General features: G+C 34.3%; 1 protein-coding gene across 5 annotated transcripts in view; it reads right to left on the bottom strand.

Moving 5' to 3' along the window:
• The window catches only part of MARCHF7 (membrane associated ring-CH-type finger 7), a 46,814-nt gene that overhangs the window by 11,072 nt on the left and 20,615 nt on the right, over nucleotides 1–15,127 (bottom strand). For 4 of the 5 annotated variants that reach the window (XM_043994955.1, XM_043994954.1, XM_043994953.1 and 1 more), the window contains 5 exons: nucleotides 13,899–14,057; nucleotides 9,637–9,829; nucleotides 5,576–5,740; nucleotides 2,302–3,415; nucleotides 920–1,089 (listed from right to left, as the gene is read on the bottom strand). In XM_043994955.1, the coding sequence (XP_043850890.1) occupies nucleotides 920–1,089; nucleotides 2,302–3,415; nucleotides 5,576–5,740; nucleotides 9,637–9,829; nucleotides 13,899–14,057 (1,801 nt within the window). The remainder of the gene's footprint in view (nucleotides 1–919; nucleotides 1,090–2,301; nucleotides 3,416–5,575; nucleotides 5,741–9,636; nucleotides 9,830–13,898; nucleotides 14,058–15,127) is intronic. The other variant, XM_043994957.1, reaches the window with a different exon arrangement.

The raw sequence follows: 15,127 nt of genomic DNA on the forward strand, positions 1-15,127 counted from the left end.
CTAAAATGACATAAAATAAATGACAGTAGTCATTTTCAGGCTGTCGTTATGAATCCTAGCAAAACCACAGGGGCCCCCCAAAAGGATTCTGTAGAATGGTAGAGCATCATTAAAACTGTACTTTTAAAAAAAGAAAGCAGAAGAGAATGCCTCTAACATCCACACTGTAAATTGGTTACTTATTAAATAATATCACAGGACAAGGGCATAATCTAGTATACTGTCAATGAAAGAGCTCAATGGTAATCCTGAAAAAGCATATGCTTAGAAGGCAACTGGCCAATCTGGGAAGAAAAATGAATAGGAAACATTTACATACCACTTTTATAATCTTTACTTCAGTTGGTCCTAACTACTAGTGAGAGGTCAGCAAGAGAGATATTACTTTTGGAAATGGGGAAACTGAAGCAGTTAAGTGACTTGCTCAAAGTCACATGGCTAGTAAATTGGAAAGCAGGCACAAAACCCCAAATTTTATGGGTTCTAAGTTCTATGCTCTTCACCAGAACCACACTGCCTTTAAATACACCCTGAAAAGTCTGACAATATGAATCAAGACTAGAATACAGAATACAAATGCTATGTGTCACAGGACAGAGAAGGGACAATTCTAACTAATGGCCTTGTCAAATTTGTTTAAACTTCTTTGAGCCTTGTGTTCTTCATTTGTCAAATGAAGAAGCTGATCTAAAGTTCCTTTAAGGTCTCTTTCTCCTTTTAAGATTCTGTGATGTTCTGAAAAATAAATTTTTAAAAAATAATTCTTTGGAACTATTTCAGTGGGCTTGTATATTTTTCTTGAGTTCAGATCATAATTCTAAAAGATAACATACTTCACACACAAAGAACCCTCATTTAAGAGGCAAAGAACAAATCTTATGCAAAAGAAAAAATTTGTCAGACAACAGGTAGATCTTACCAGAATTAATTTTGGCCTGTAACCACTTCTTCATACATTCCTGATGAACATACTGCAAACTTCCAGTGCATTTGCATGGCTCTATTAGAAGGTTGGAGGATGATGCAGCTGCCATCTGGCAAATTCTACACAAATCACCTTCTTCTTCATCAGAGTCCTCTAAGAGAAGACTAAAAAAAAAAGCAAATGATGACGATATATATTTTTTTCTCTTCAAACAAAATACTTTTACCCCATGCTCTACACATGTTCTGCTCACTTTAGAATGATTTCTTATAAGAGGTTAATTTCTCAATTACTTCCACTGAACTTATTGGGGAATCCAAAGACAACCTACTCTCCAAAATGAGTCTGTAGCCACATACTAAGAAACTATATATTATCTATCATCCACTTGAAAGTAATGCAATATGAATTCAAGTAGTATTGTTTTATAATTGTTTCCTTTACCCATTATCTGAATGTAGTACTACATAGCAATAGCTTTCACATTAAATTGATGCTCTTTCTCCCCTGGGTCTTATTAGTACACAAAGACGGCTTGCCAGTTCTACCAATTTTCTCCCCAACAACCTTATTTGTGCCATCCTGATTTCTTAAGAGGATAAATTCTTTAATGCTTTGTGGGAAGTACCCATGAAGTCAATTATCATTTTGAGTAATATATATAGATTTAATTATTAGTAAAGTCTAGAAACAAAACAAGTCAAATCAAATTAATGCCACAAAGAAAGTTGACAATTTATAATAATGTAGGAACAACCTCTTCTTGGCACACTCAATCTACCTGGTCTGAACTAGCAAGACCACTGGATGAAGAGAAAGTCTAGGCTGCTTCATGCTAAGAATAACCAGGAGAAGGAAAAGAAATTCTAAACAGCTATAAGAAGGTTCTATCACAGGGGGCAGCTAAGTGGCACAATGGATTAAACACCGGCCCTGGATTCAGGAGGACCTGAGTTCAAATGTGACCTCAGACACTTGACACGAGCTGTGTGACCCTGAGCAAGTCATTTAACCCTCAGTGCCCAGCAAAAAAAAAAAAGTTTCTATCACAGATTATCCAACAACCTGAGCCCTCTTCTACTACAAGTTTAGCTGGATTTTTTTGGTCAAGGGGTGGAAAAAAATCTTTTTCATGAGTATTTCTGTATTCCAAGACAATAAAAATGCTAAATTATTGTTTGATATTATCTACCCTTAATTGTGAGCATATTTCCTAGAATTACATTAAGTACCCACTACATATAAGACCTTAGAGTCTAACTTTACTTCAAAAGTTTTCATTTCAATATTACTGGAAAGCATTTAAATAAGAGAAACTCTAAACATATTAATAAAGAACTTCTGTTTATGGCTTTAAGAAAAATACATTAGTTTACCTCTCTTTTATTTTTTGTAGCTTTTCTGGATCTCTTGAAGATAGAGTTTTAGTCTTATCATTCTGTCCGTCAGATGAATTCCAACCTGAGGGAATAATATCTACAGTGATCATGACATTGTCAGATAAACTGCTTCCCAGAGCAGAGGGGACTGCAAATCGGAATAAGGAACCAGGAAGAATTCCAGAAATTCCTGTATTTCTTCCACTGTGAGTCAAATCTGGTGTGGAAGCAGCAGAAGCAGCAGCACTGCTGGGTACTGTAGGGGTTTGTGATCTGTTGGCAGCATTCCCAAGGGACTCATTTTGTGTTTCAAGGTGAACCTCTTCATTAGACTCTCTTCTCAAAACAGGCTGAGGTCTAGATGGCACTTCAGTAGTGCGTATTCGTGTAGATTCATCTCTTCCTTCTCGACGCCTCCTTGAAAATAAAGGTGTGCACCTATTTCTTAGAGAGGAGGACAACCAGGAACCAGTATTTCTACTTTCAGATTCTTGGCTAAAGTTTTCTGAACCAGCCTCAGAGTTAGGATTTTGGCCAACAGATGATAAACCCCATCTTCGCCTAAGAAATCTAAATCCCTGAGAAGATTCAGGTGTTCTATTATCTGGAACTTCAGAAGATGAAGCTGCACTACCACTAGACTGTGTGGAAGTCAGAACTGCTGGGGCAACATAGGAATTTTCAGAATCTAATGATCTTGTATTCAAGGAATCCTGACTAGATCTTCGTGAAAAAAACGTAGATGACATACTAGAAGCTAGACGAGACAACAACTGCCTGGTTGTCCGCCTTCCTTCAGTGTCATTAGAAGGTTCAGCCAATGATCTTTGAGATGAACTAATTCTTTCAGAATTGCTAATGGAAGGAGCTTCATCTCTATTTGGGATGTAAGAAAAACCTTGCTGTACACTCCTTTGGGGAGATTCCATTTCCCTTGGAGAAAAGTTTGATCTGGAAGAATTTCTGCTTGGTTCTCTAGAATAAAAGGAGGACTGATGTTCAGAAGGCCATTGACGGTTCATGGATGATGTATTTAATCTCAAAGTGTTCAGTGAATTCTCTTTTGGTCTTGCTCCTTGAGAATATGAAGAAGCAACTCTATCTTGAAGATCTATTATAACAGTAAGAGAATAGAGGAAAATGATTAGCTAAACAAAAGAATTTAGATATTATAAAGTTACATTTGTTGGCATCATTTTCATTTTTTCATTACTCTGTAGGATAGATGTTACCATGTATGAGATGCAGCTCTATTGCAAAAATACTGTGGCATGTTAAACATGCTTAACTCTAATCAAATACTATAAATTTTAAAATTCAAAAAATGGATAATTCCAATGTTCCATTTGAGAGAATATGCAGCACTGTCCAACAACTTCATAAAGATGTCCCTGCTACGTTGATCAGGAACAAAGGTCAGTGTGATCAAAAGAGTGTATTGAAAGGGAATAATGTGACACAAAGATGGAAAGACATTCTGGAGCTAGATTGTTAAAGGATTAAAATGTCAACCATAGAAATATGTATATTAGAGGCAATAAATAGGAAGCCACTGAAAAGGTTTAAGTAGAAGAGTGACTGAAATAGTAGATGAATGATTCTCAAACCTTTTTGGTCCCCAAACTCCCAGATTTAAAAACTGCTGAGGATCTCTTTACACTCTTAAAAAGTGAGTGCCCCAAAGAGCTTTTATTTGGGTTATATCTATCAATATTTAACAAGTATCAGAAAATATAAATGCTAAAATATTAAGTTATTCATTAAAAGTAATAAAACCATTAAACCTATTAAAATAATTTTTAATGGAAAAAACCCCAAGCTATTTTCCAAAAACAAAGGTTTAGTAAGAAGAATGGCATTGTTTAAAATATTTGTACAAATCCCTTTAATGTATGGCTTGGATTTTCTTATCTGCTCCTGCATTCAATCTGTTGTGATGATGTTTGGTTGAAGTATATGAAGAAAATTTGAAGTAACAGATACATAATTGGAAAAGAAAGGAATATTTTAATAACCAAATAAGGTCTTAGTATAATTATAAAAAATAGTTTGTTATCAGAGAATCCTTGAAAGGGTCTCAGGGACACATGGGAGTTCTAAAATCACTAATTTATGTGATTAGGGCCTAAACTGGGTCGGTAGCCATGAGTGGAAAGGAGAGAGATGAGAGATATGAGAGAAAGAGAGAGAGAGAGAGAGAGAGAGAGAGAGAGAGAGAGAGAGAGAGAGAAGGATTAGAGTTGATGATGAGACTTGGCAATGATTAGATATTGGGGGAAGACCACAGAAGAAAGTGACACAAGGCTCCAAGGTTTTAAACCTGAATAACTGAGAGGGTAGTTGCTGCAATGGATACAGGGAAGCTTGGAGCAGATTAAGGAAGATAATGAAATTTGGAAATGCTAAAATTGGCATGCTTACAGCAGACAACAGGAAGATGTCTAGCAGGCATTAAGTAATATGAAATTAAGTACACAGAAGAAATATTTAGATATGTAGCTCTGGGAGTCATTTCCATAAATATAAGTCAATCTATGTGAACTAATGAGATCACCAAGAGAGGGCAAAGAGATAGAGAAGTGGGCCTAGGGAAAACCTTGGGAGATAAAGGTGCAAGAGAGATGACTCAGTAAAGAAAGCCAATAGGGAGTAGAGTAAGAGGTAGGAGGACAACCAGGAAAAAGCAATATAACAAAAGACTAGATATATATCCAGAATGGGATAGTCAAAATAGTTAAATGTTTCTTAGAGTTAAGGGACTAAACAAACATGATCAATATGGGAATTTGTTTCACATAACTCCACATATTTGTCATAGGAGTTTTCTCTTTTTTCTCCCTCCCTTATTTTTAAAATGATGCAGAGAAATAAAAAGGGATGAGAACTGAGAACAAGTCACAAGATTTAACAAGACAATACTGACAAACCTTGGAGAGATTTGTATTGGACAGGAGATAAGAGAAGAAGCCTGATCCCAAAGAATTTAAAGTAAATGAGGTGATGAAGTGTAAGAAAAGGTTTAGCGTCCCTTTTCTAGGAGCATGGTTGTGAAAGGGAAAACAATTTGGCAAATAAATATTCACCTTATTAACTGGGAATGCCAAGTTGAAATATTAAAGTAGCTTTCTCAACTTGTTCTTCCCTACTCTCCACCTGACGCCATAAATTGTACTTACTTCTTTCTTTTTATTATTAGTTTAAGGAATACATGTAAAACAATATGAAATGGCACTTTACACAAGCCATAAGTAAAAATCTAATTTAAACGTACATGATGAAGATGTAAAATCACCACTCCTGTGACTATAATCCATAAGACTAATAGAGGGATCTGTTCTCCTTTCCAGGTCTCTTCTCTCTCTTACTAGTTCAGTCCCCAGGGATCCAAGTACCATTGAAGATGACCTGGGAATTTGACTATGTCTCCAAGAAGAATCTAAAAATAAAAGTGAACAAGTTTTAATTCAAAGAGCTTATAAGTTTTTGAAAACTAACCCACCTATTTGAAATTAGACATTTTAGGGATAAAAAATATAACAGATCTTTAACAGAAATAAGCTACCAATGTCTTTGAAATGTCATATGGTTTTTGCATAATGAGAACAAAATGGGCACTTATTTGGCTCCAGGTCAGGATCTATTCAAGGAAGACCAAATCTCTAATGAAACACTATAAAAATAGAGTCCAGTCTCTTAAGCTTCACAACCCATATTCTTGGCCATAAAATACTAGACCTCCTATTTTGCAGAAACAAGTTGGGACAAAACTTCTATTAATACCAATTGCTAAAATTAGAGGATACATAATTGAATTTGGACTAGTTATTTATAATATTTATTTCACTAGGCTACAGTTTAAACAACTTAGAAATAATATACTATTAGCAATCAATTCTATCCATAATAAGAGTGATTAATCTCTGCAAAAGACAAAAGAATCTTTGCCCTAATTAGTTTAAAAAAATCTATAAATTTCACTTGAAATTTTGATGTTATCTCCCTCATCCCTAATATCCCAAGGCAAATAGATCTGTGATCTCACTGATGTGACTATTTCCCTTCAAAGATGCTGATTCTGTGCAATTCTTGTCCCTGTCCTTCCATAAGTTCACCATAAAGATGCATCCAACACACCGAGAGCATGGCTTGCCCTCTTAATACCACAAGAACACTAGTAGTTACACAGGATGACCTGTTATCAGTTGTCCCTCAATCTCAGTGTGACCAGCCCCTTTCTTTTAAATCACAAATTCTTCTCGTTAAAAGCAATTAATATTTATTATTCTGTATAGGACAAATACTAATTAACATTAACATTTCCATATGCCAATAAAAAAAGGATTGAATAATAATCATTTCTTAGATTAGATACTTTATGCCTGCCCTACCCTTCTCCCCATCCCAGTCAAACCCTCGGTCTCACCTATATGTTTGAACTGCCTTAGTATGGAAAGAACAAAAGCAGACAACCAACCACTGCTAAGGAATGAAATCTGGGCTATGGGAGATTCTAGCCTTGTGACCAATCCCACTAACAGCTAAAGATTCTAACTGTTAGCCTGAGTGTCCCCCTATGTCTCCCTCCCCTTTCCTGTAAAATCCCCTTATTACCCTCATTCTGAATTAAAACTGGGGGGAAATGAACACTTGTTTCTTTTGCTGTTGGCTTTGTGTGAAGGAATAGCTCAAACATTTGCACTTGAAACAAAAAATTGTTTACATTAAAATTTCAGCAATCAAAACATGTTTTCTATTCACATACTTTTTTTTTTTAAAGGTCAGAGGTGTCTTCTTTCACTATTCCTATTTATAAGAGAGGTACCAAAAGTAAATGTGACACCTGTGAGTAATTTGGAAAGGGAAGAGGGATAGCTGTCCATAAGAGATAGCTTATGGCCTCCCTTTCTCCTGTTCCACAACTGATGAGCTAAACCAGCTTATCTGTTCCTGGCAAGATGAGGGTAGATTCCTGGGCTAGTCACCAAGAATTCCTGGAGACAAAGAAATATTCTAGCCAATCTTCAGTTACAATACTCAGGATCTGGAATCCACTCTCCCAACAATTCCATACAAGTCTTTCCTCTCCTTTCTCAAATACAAAGACTCCATTCTCTCTATGCCTCTCTTTCAAAAATCAGCTAAATTGGTGGTAACTATGCAATTAAATGATCATGATGGCATTTTCCAGGTAGAACAAACATGCAGAACTGGAACTAAGGGCCACCTCTTGAAGGAGTGATGGTTGGAATATGGAAAAGAAAGAAATCAATGAAATCTTTCTGTGTATTAATTTGGGTATTATGATGAGGAGGATAAGGTGGTAAAAAAGACCAGACAGAAAACTAAATCTGGAAACAAATTCAAATCCTGGTTCTGCTTCTTACTATAATTAGTGACAATGTTAGGAAAGTCAATTTACCTTTCTAGACCTTAGTTTCCTCACCAGTAAGATGGAAGGGTTAGACTAGATGATCTCTAAGATCCCTTTAAGTTCTAAATCTTATGGTCCTATATTCCTGAGATGAGAAGTGGGATGAAGGCATACAATAAAACAGGAATTTGACCAGATTATAAAAGTAAATTGTTCAAGTATGTTCAACTATCACAGACTATTATATAAAGAACACGACAGATAATACACTCACTTCTTTTGAAACTGAGAGAAAATGCTACTAGGGGATGTTCACTTAGCTTCCTCTGAATAAACATTTCCAACATTTTACCACATTATAAGCTTAGCTTGTACATTTGAAAACATAATGCATGTAATGACTGCCCCTTTACCTAGGAACTAAACAATCTGATAATAAATTACTACTATATTTCCCAAGTGGGCTAGGGTGAAACTGGTAGCTGTGTTATATAGAAAAATATTGAGAATTCAGTTAAGTTCTTTGTTCTTAATGAAATAAAGTATCATGCCAAAAGTTAGGTTCCCCCCCCTACAACTTGAAATATAATACTTCTGTGGAATGGTTTATACTTTTCAAATATTATAAGTAATGAGGTCATTCTAACCTTCAAAATATTTCAATTATCTCACCCCAATTAGAACATTTAGTTCTAAGCAACTGTAAAAGCACAATTTTTGGAATCATTATGCCTGAGTAGTGCATAAATACTACCGTTCAGTCTTTCATAACCATATTTCATGGGCTAGATGTAGAGAATTCTAAAGACCACATATTATTAGGACTATTCGCATTTTTTTTCAATAAATAATGCAATTTTACTTTTTTTTTTCAAGTAGTAAAACAGAGTGAAGGAAAACAAAGCAATGCCTGAAATGTATCCTGGTATTAAGGACACGAAATTTTCAAGAATTAGTGCACTGATATTCAGCATGAAATGATAATTTTGATATTTGGTATACAAGAATAAATCAGCTTACTAGCTATGTGACCTTGGGCAAGTCACTTAACCCTCACCGCCTGGCCAAAAAAAAAAAAAGAATAAATCAGGATTTTCACATTCACCAGAACTTTTTGTCAAGTAAAATTATTTAAAACTCAAGAAGATTCAGTTAAACCCTCATGTCCTGGTCATATTTAAAATTGTTAAATATATCCCAATTCTCTCAAATTATTTTTTAGTTCAAAAGATGAATTTAAATATAAAAATAGATCACTCGAAAGAGAAATGCTAATTATTTAATCATGTAAGCATGATAGATGGTACTTTAAAAATTCTATCTCTTACTCCATGTTTAAAGAGTTGAAAAGGACCTGAGAAATCAAACAACTTAAAATTCTCATTATATGCAGGTGAAAAGAAAGAAACATAAAATAATTAAGTACAAAAGTCTCATAGCTAGAAAAAAGGAGTGGGAAAAACCCTCTGTAGTGACTTGTTACAATTTATTGCCGCAGTCCATTTTTATTTTTAATTTATAAAGTTTCTGGAAATAAAGATAACAGATAAACCAGCCTTCAGCTGGGAATTGTGCTTTGGGGGAAAAAAAAATCTTTTAATTTGTCTAACAAAATTTTAAAATTATCAAAATTAATTGATCAATTTTCATATCATTTAAAATAAGCAGGTCAATTTAGGGGGAAAACCGTTCAAGGTTTTCTGTACTGGACACAGGCACTACATTAAAAATGTTAATTCTCAAGTTTCACATTCTAATTCCAGTATTAACAGTATGACTCTGTAAATTTAACAAAACTTAAGATTGCGTCTCATAAGACTATAAAATTATTTCTACCCATTCAACTCCAAATATTTGGCTATTTCAAGAATTTTTCTTTCTGAAAACAAAAGCAAATCAGAAAATTTCAAGCTTCTGAAAAATGTTTACTCTATTTTGACCCCCAGTGATTTCATTATTACCTGATATTGAATTCAAACCACTGCCGTTATTTCTCCCAGCTGAGGTAGATGTACAACTTGTATAGGAAAGTTTAGGCCTCTTTGAATCATGTTCTCGCTGCTGGTTTTGCAGTCTTGGGTACGCTCCCTGAGTTCTCTCAGATTCACCATACCATGAAGACTGAAAAGGTGAAGTCAGTGATGATGAGGTTGCCTATAAGTTTAAAAAAAAATTAGATTGCAAATAATATAGTTTCCTATTCTACTTGCAGTGTAAAATTTGATCTAAAATGATTTATTATATGCTCAAGAACCATTTATTCCTCTCTAGAGGTCTTGATTTATCTGAGCATGTGCACACACGCACACACATCCAACTTGGGTATTAATACCCAAGTTTTTTATACAAACATAATATACCTACATTCAAAGGACTACTGAGTTTTAATTTGAAATCTAGCCTGAGCAGTAATTCACATTAAAAAGTCTTTTACAAGAGTAGTATGACTAGAATTACAAAGTAGAAGGGACCATAAAGATGATCTATTTAAAACCCCTCATTTTATAGATGATGATCTAAATTCAGAATTTAAGGAACATGCTTATACTTTTCAAATATTATAAATAATGAGATCACTCTACCTTCAAAATATTTCAATTATCTCAGGATTAGAACAAGGATTAGAACTGAGGTCCATGTTTCTTTCTACTATACACTGAGTAGTCACCCCTATTGTGCAAAACAATTCTGAAAAAAAAAAAAATGGCCTGTTCTCAAATCTTAAAAATTGCTCCTACATTAATCCCTCCTAAAATACCCTAGGCCCCATTCCTAAAGAATTACACTACATGTAAAAAATTAAAATTTTAAATGTTAAATTCATTTTATTTACCAGAGATTCTAAAGAAACAAATGTCTGAAAATACATAGCAGATTACATTCTAAACATATACAAAAGACTCAAGTCTTTTTCAACACTTAGTATTTTCACCTTTTACAACTCAGACCTTAGACAACTTAAGAAATTACAACTTACAGGATGAACATCCAAGAACACAATCTTACTTAGAAATAGTATGTCAAAGCAAGGGCACAAAAGAACATCAAAGCTCTATTAAAAAACAAAACCCACAAAAACAACAGTTGATTGTTACTAACACTTAACATTTCAACTAAAATCAGCTAAGTACTAGAATTTTTTTCTTTACACAAAAACACCCACTTCCATTTTAGCTAGTTTGTCACATAAAAACAAGAAAAATAAACTGAAAACAATCTCTACCTAAATTAGAACTCTTTAGTGATATAGGGAGAGGAAATGTTTTAATACCATAAGCTGCCACAAAGTCATATGGCAAAGAGGCATCTTATTAAATGATATTATAACAACATGGCTCTCTCCATTTTTCTGTGAAAGGATTTTTTTAAAAAAGGGACGACAACATAGGCCATGAATAGTATAACATTCACATTCCCTTAATCATAGCAAATCAACACATGCCAAACACATCTAGCTTTTAATAGAAAGTATGCTATTGAACATGTGTTTCAAATACTATATTGGAGCTATTTAAATTTTATATAGAAATATTGAAAACCCATAATGGACAGGATAAATGTTAGCTCTTTGATCTTTCAAATGGTGCTATGACAATACAAACTAAAACATTAATTAAAAGTTACTAAAAGGCTTATCCTAGAGATTTTAGGATTTGGAACCAGAGGGAATCTTAGATATTATACAGTTTAACTCACTCATTTTTACAAATGGAGAAAAAGATCCAGAGGGAATTGGAAATTCCCTGCTTATTTAAGGTCATGTAAGCTAAGTGGTACAGCTAGAATTCAAACATATGTCTTCTTGAATACAAATTTAGTGCTTTTAATTATGAAAATAGAGATGAATTATCATATATTTGACAAGTATATGCCAATGTCCCAAAGTTTTTTTCCCCTCTGAGGCAGTTCAACAGGATAAATATTCGTAGTATTCATCACCTCAATTTATTAAAATCAGATGTTGCTCCTTTTAAAAAAGTTATGAGTACTTCAGTAAGATTTAGTATACTATCTTTCAAGATTGTTAAGAAAAATTTAATAACACCAGAAAAAATATTGCTAGCTTCTCTAAAATTAGATGTCAGAAGCACCCTTACAAATAACTTCATTGGTATGGTAGTGATCCACTTTTGTGGAATTTTTAAAAACTTTTTTTTTTTTTTGGTGAGGAAGAAAACTATATTGATAGGTTTCCTTTAAGTCATATTAAATAAAACTCAAAAATTTTATGGTAAAATAATTATAAATTCATTATTTTTGGATAGTTTTCTAAACTTTTAATAAAAATTTTACATTAAGAAAAGGGCATAGTTCTATTTAGAGTCTAACTATAGATATAAATCCCAAAAGCACCTATTAAGTTTCATATAGCTTTAGGAAACAGACCAGCTTTGACTAAAGGAGTTGGATTAAGTCTCTAAGGCTCTTTATGATCTATAAATATGAAATTTTATGTTTCAAACAGTATTTACTTACAGGTACAAAATGCTTTTTATCAAGAATCCATTTTCATATGGAAATGAAAAATAAAAGATCCCATTAGCCATCATTCTATAACTTAAGAATCAAACCTTGAGCTCTTCTCTACCAATCCCAAACCTAGCAAATAGCCTCCAAAACCTATTTCAATTCCCTATTCAAAAACCTTCTGTGCATCAGACAATCATTCTCCGTGGCCTACAACTACCATTTCAATATTTTGTTAGCTAGCTTTTAATATGTATTCGTTTTACTTCTCCCAGCTAGGTTATAAGTTCCTTAAGGATAAGGCTAGCCTTTTGTTACATCCAAGTGCTTTGCATACAGTACTTTTCCCAATATTTCTTTTCAAAAGACTGATGATTTTATAGGTGTAGGTACTCGCTCCACCTCAATCAATAGATTAGGAAATAGGACAGAAACCAAACATCCAGATCTGAAGTTTACAACTCTCCCAGGGTCTTCATGGAATTGGGGGGGGCGGGGGGGGGGGAGGAGAAAAAAAAAGACCTTGTAGTCCAGCCTTCTAAATTTAGCCTAAGCTAGACCTCTGAAAGCATATATAGTTCACTGTTGGGCCCCATACTCCAGGCCTTTTCAACTTGGAAAAGCTACCTGAATCAGTATTTTTCTTAGCACAACCTCTGAAAATCTTGGGGTCAAATCCACATTATAATGAGGGTCCTGGACCCTGGACTACCATGAGTAGAATCTACAATCTACAATATAAAGTAAAATGCTTAAACATTTATTATTGCCAAAATTGACATTTTTAAAAACTAAATGAAAACTAAATGAAGGGAAGGTTGTTGGAAATGGAATAAAGTCAAAGAATCTTAGAATTTCAGCTGGGAATAAATCTAGGCAAAAAGGAATCAAGATAAATGCAAGTAAAGGAAAGTATAAGACTCAAAATGAATTGGATCTAAAATGTATGTATGGTGTCCTAAAACCAGAACAGATTGACAACATAAATAAGTAGTACTTAGTTATACACCACTTAAAACAAAAATTTAAAAGCAGGGTGACAAACCAGTATAAGGTTTTGAAATAAAAGGTTGAATTAAAGAGGAAAGGAGGTTGGAAGCAGGGGGTAGAGTAATGTTGATAAAGTCTCAAAGTATCTACAAGGCTTGTGAATATTCCCTGAATGGAACGAAACATGAAAGTACTTCATGTTTACTGAATAATTTAATAAATCCAAAAAAATCAATGAAGGAGGAAGCAAGGCAGGAAGGAGACTGTGGTAGTTACTGGGTTTGATATTTTTCAGAAGATCCCAATTTCTATAACATTTGCCTCAAATGGGAAAACTCTTCACTCTTGGTAAGGTTATAAAGGTTTAAAAACAAAAGATACAGGGGCAGTTAGGTGGCACAGTGGACAGCGCACCGGCCCCGGAGTCAAGAGGACCTGAGTTCAAATCAGGCCTCAGAAACAACACTTACTAGCTGTGTGACCCTAGGCAAGTCACTTAACCCCAATTGCCTCACCAAAAAAAATAAAATAAAATAAAAACAAAAGATATAATTTAAGATAAATTAAGATTTCAAGCTACACTTCAACTAAAACTAAAGGAAAAAACTGAAGATGGATATCAAATCTCATTCATTTTGAAGCATCTTGTGTTCAATATGTGCTTGAAAATTTAAAATAAAAAAAATTAGAGGATCTGTGAAAAACATGATGACCTCATCCTTCGCACATAAATAGAGACCTAATTTAGGTGTGATGTGAATCTTACCAATCTGCTTCTACTTCCCAAAAAGCTTCCAGACCATGGACGCTCAAATGTTCCTGAGAAGTGAGTTGGAGAGGAACTGGTAAATTTCCATGGAGTTTCATGGGCTTCTCTTTCTCCAAATCCCCAGTCTCTACCAGAAGTATGCAACAGATTGGACTCCTGGAGTAAATAACATTTTTATGACTCACTTCTAACTCAACTCTGAAAGCCCATACAATTTAAACACTATTAACTGAATCCCCATAGTATTTCCTTTTCCTGTGTATTCCAGGCTTCAGTGAAAGGGATCTTAAATATATCTATGTACCACATCAAAAAATGTCACTGTACAAAGCAAGATATTCATAAAAATTGAACTTTTCAACATTTCTTTAACTTGTTGGGTTCATTCAACTCTGCAAGTTAAGTATTTATCCAGTGTAGCTTCAATAGGAGGTACACTAGAAAAACTACAACTGAAGTAAGTACTTTACTTTTCATTCATAATTGACCATTTGTCTTGTCCTTAGTGAATTCTTATTCTAAGATTTAAAAGAATAAACAGAAAATATTTTAAGCAATCAGCTTCTATCTTGCCTAAGTACTGCCATATCAGCCTTCCTGATAAATCTGGCATATGACTGTCTTCTAGGGGAAGAGTAGCATTTAAAATGTGGTTCTAGATTGCTATACTTCTTAGCTGCATGCCTCAATATTTGTGGGCTTCTGTGTTCTAGAGCTCCTTCCCATGATGATATTCCAACTCCTCAGCTTTCTTCCCAAATATCGAATGCGCAATTCAGAAGCAATTCTCCTCCCCCATAGATATGCAATGTAAAAAGACTTGTTATCTGTTGCCCAGTTCTTTCCCTCCCTGCTTTGACAAGAGAGTATAGGATCTTTCCAACTTTACCCTCCTCTCTTATGTGCTGTAGTATATAAAATATAGTTTTTACCCTTCCTACTATAGGAGTATACAAATGGTTGAAGTTTACCCAGTCACAGAAAGCCAAAACATCTGGTTATCCAAAATCTCCTAAGCCCCTTATTGAGGGTATGGGGGTGGGGGTGTCTCTAGGTAACAAATTTAAAAGTAGTGCTATTAAAGAGATTGCTACAATTTCAATAGTGATACATATTTAAGTTAGCAGTCAGATTAAAAACACATTAAATTCACATTCACAGTGCCCCCTTTTATGCCTTTGTACTTTTCTATAATGGCAACAGAACAAAATTACCTTGAAAGTTGC

This window comes from Dromiciops gliroides, chromosome 3 (genome assembly GCF_019393635.1).
Source record: "Dromiciops gliroides isolate mDroGli1 chromosome 3, mDroGli1.pri, whole genome shotgun sequence".
In the NCBI taxonomy this organism is placed as follows: Eukaryota; Metazoa; Chordata; class Mammalia; order Microbiotheria; family Microbiotheriidae; genus Dromiciops; species Dromiciops gliroides.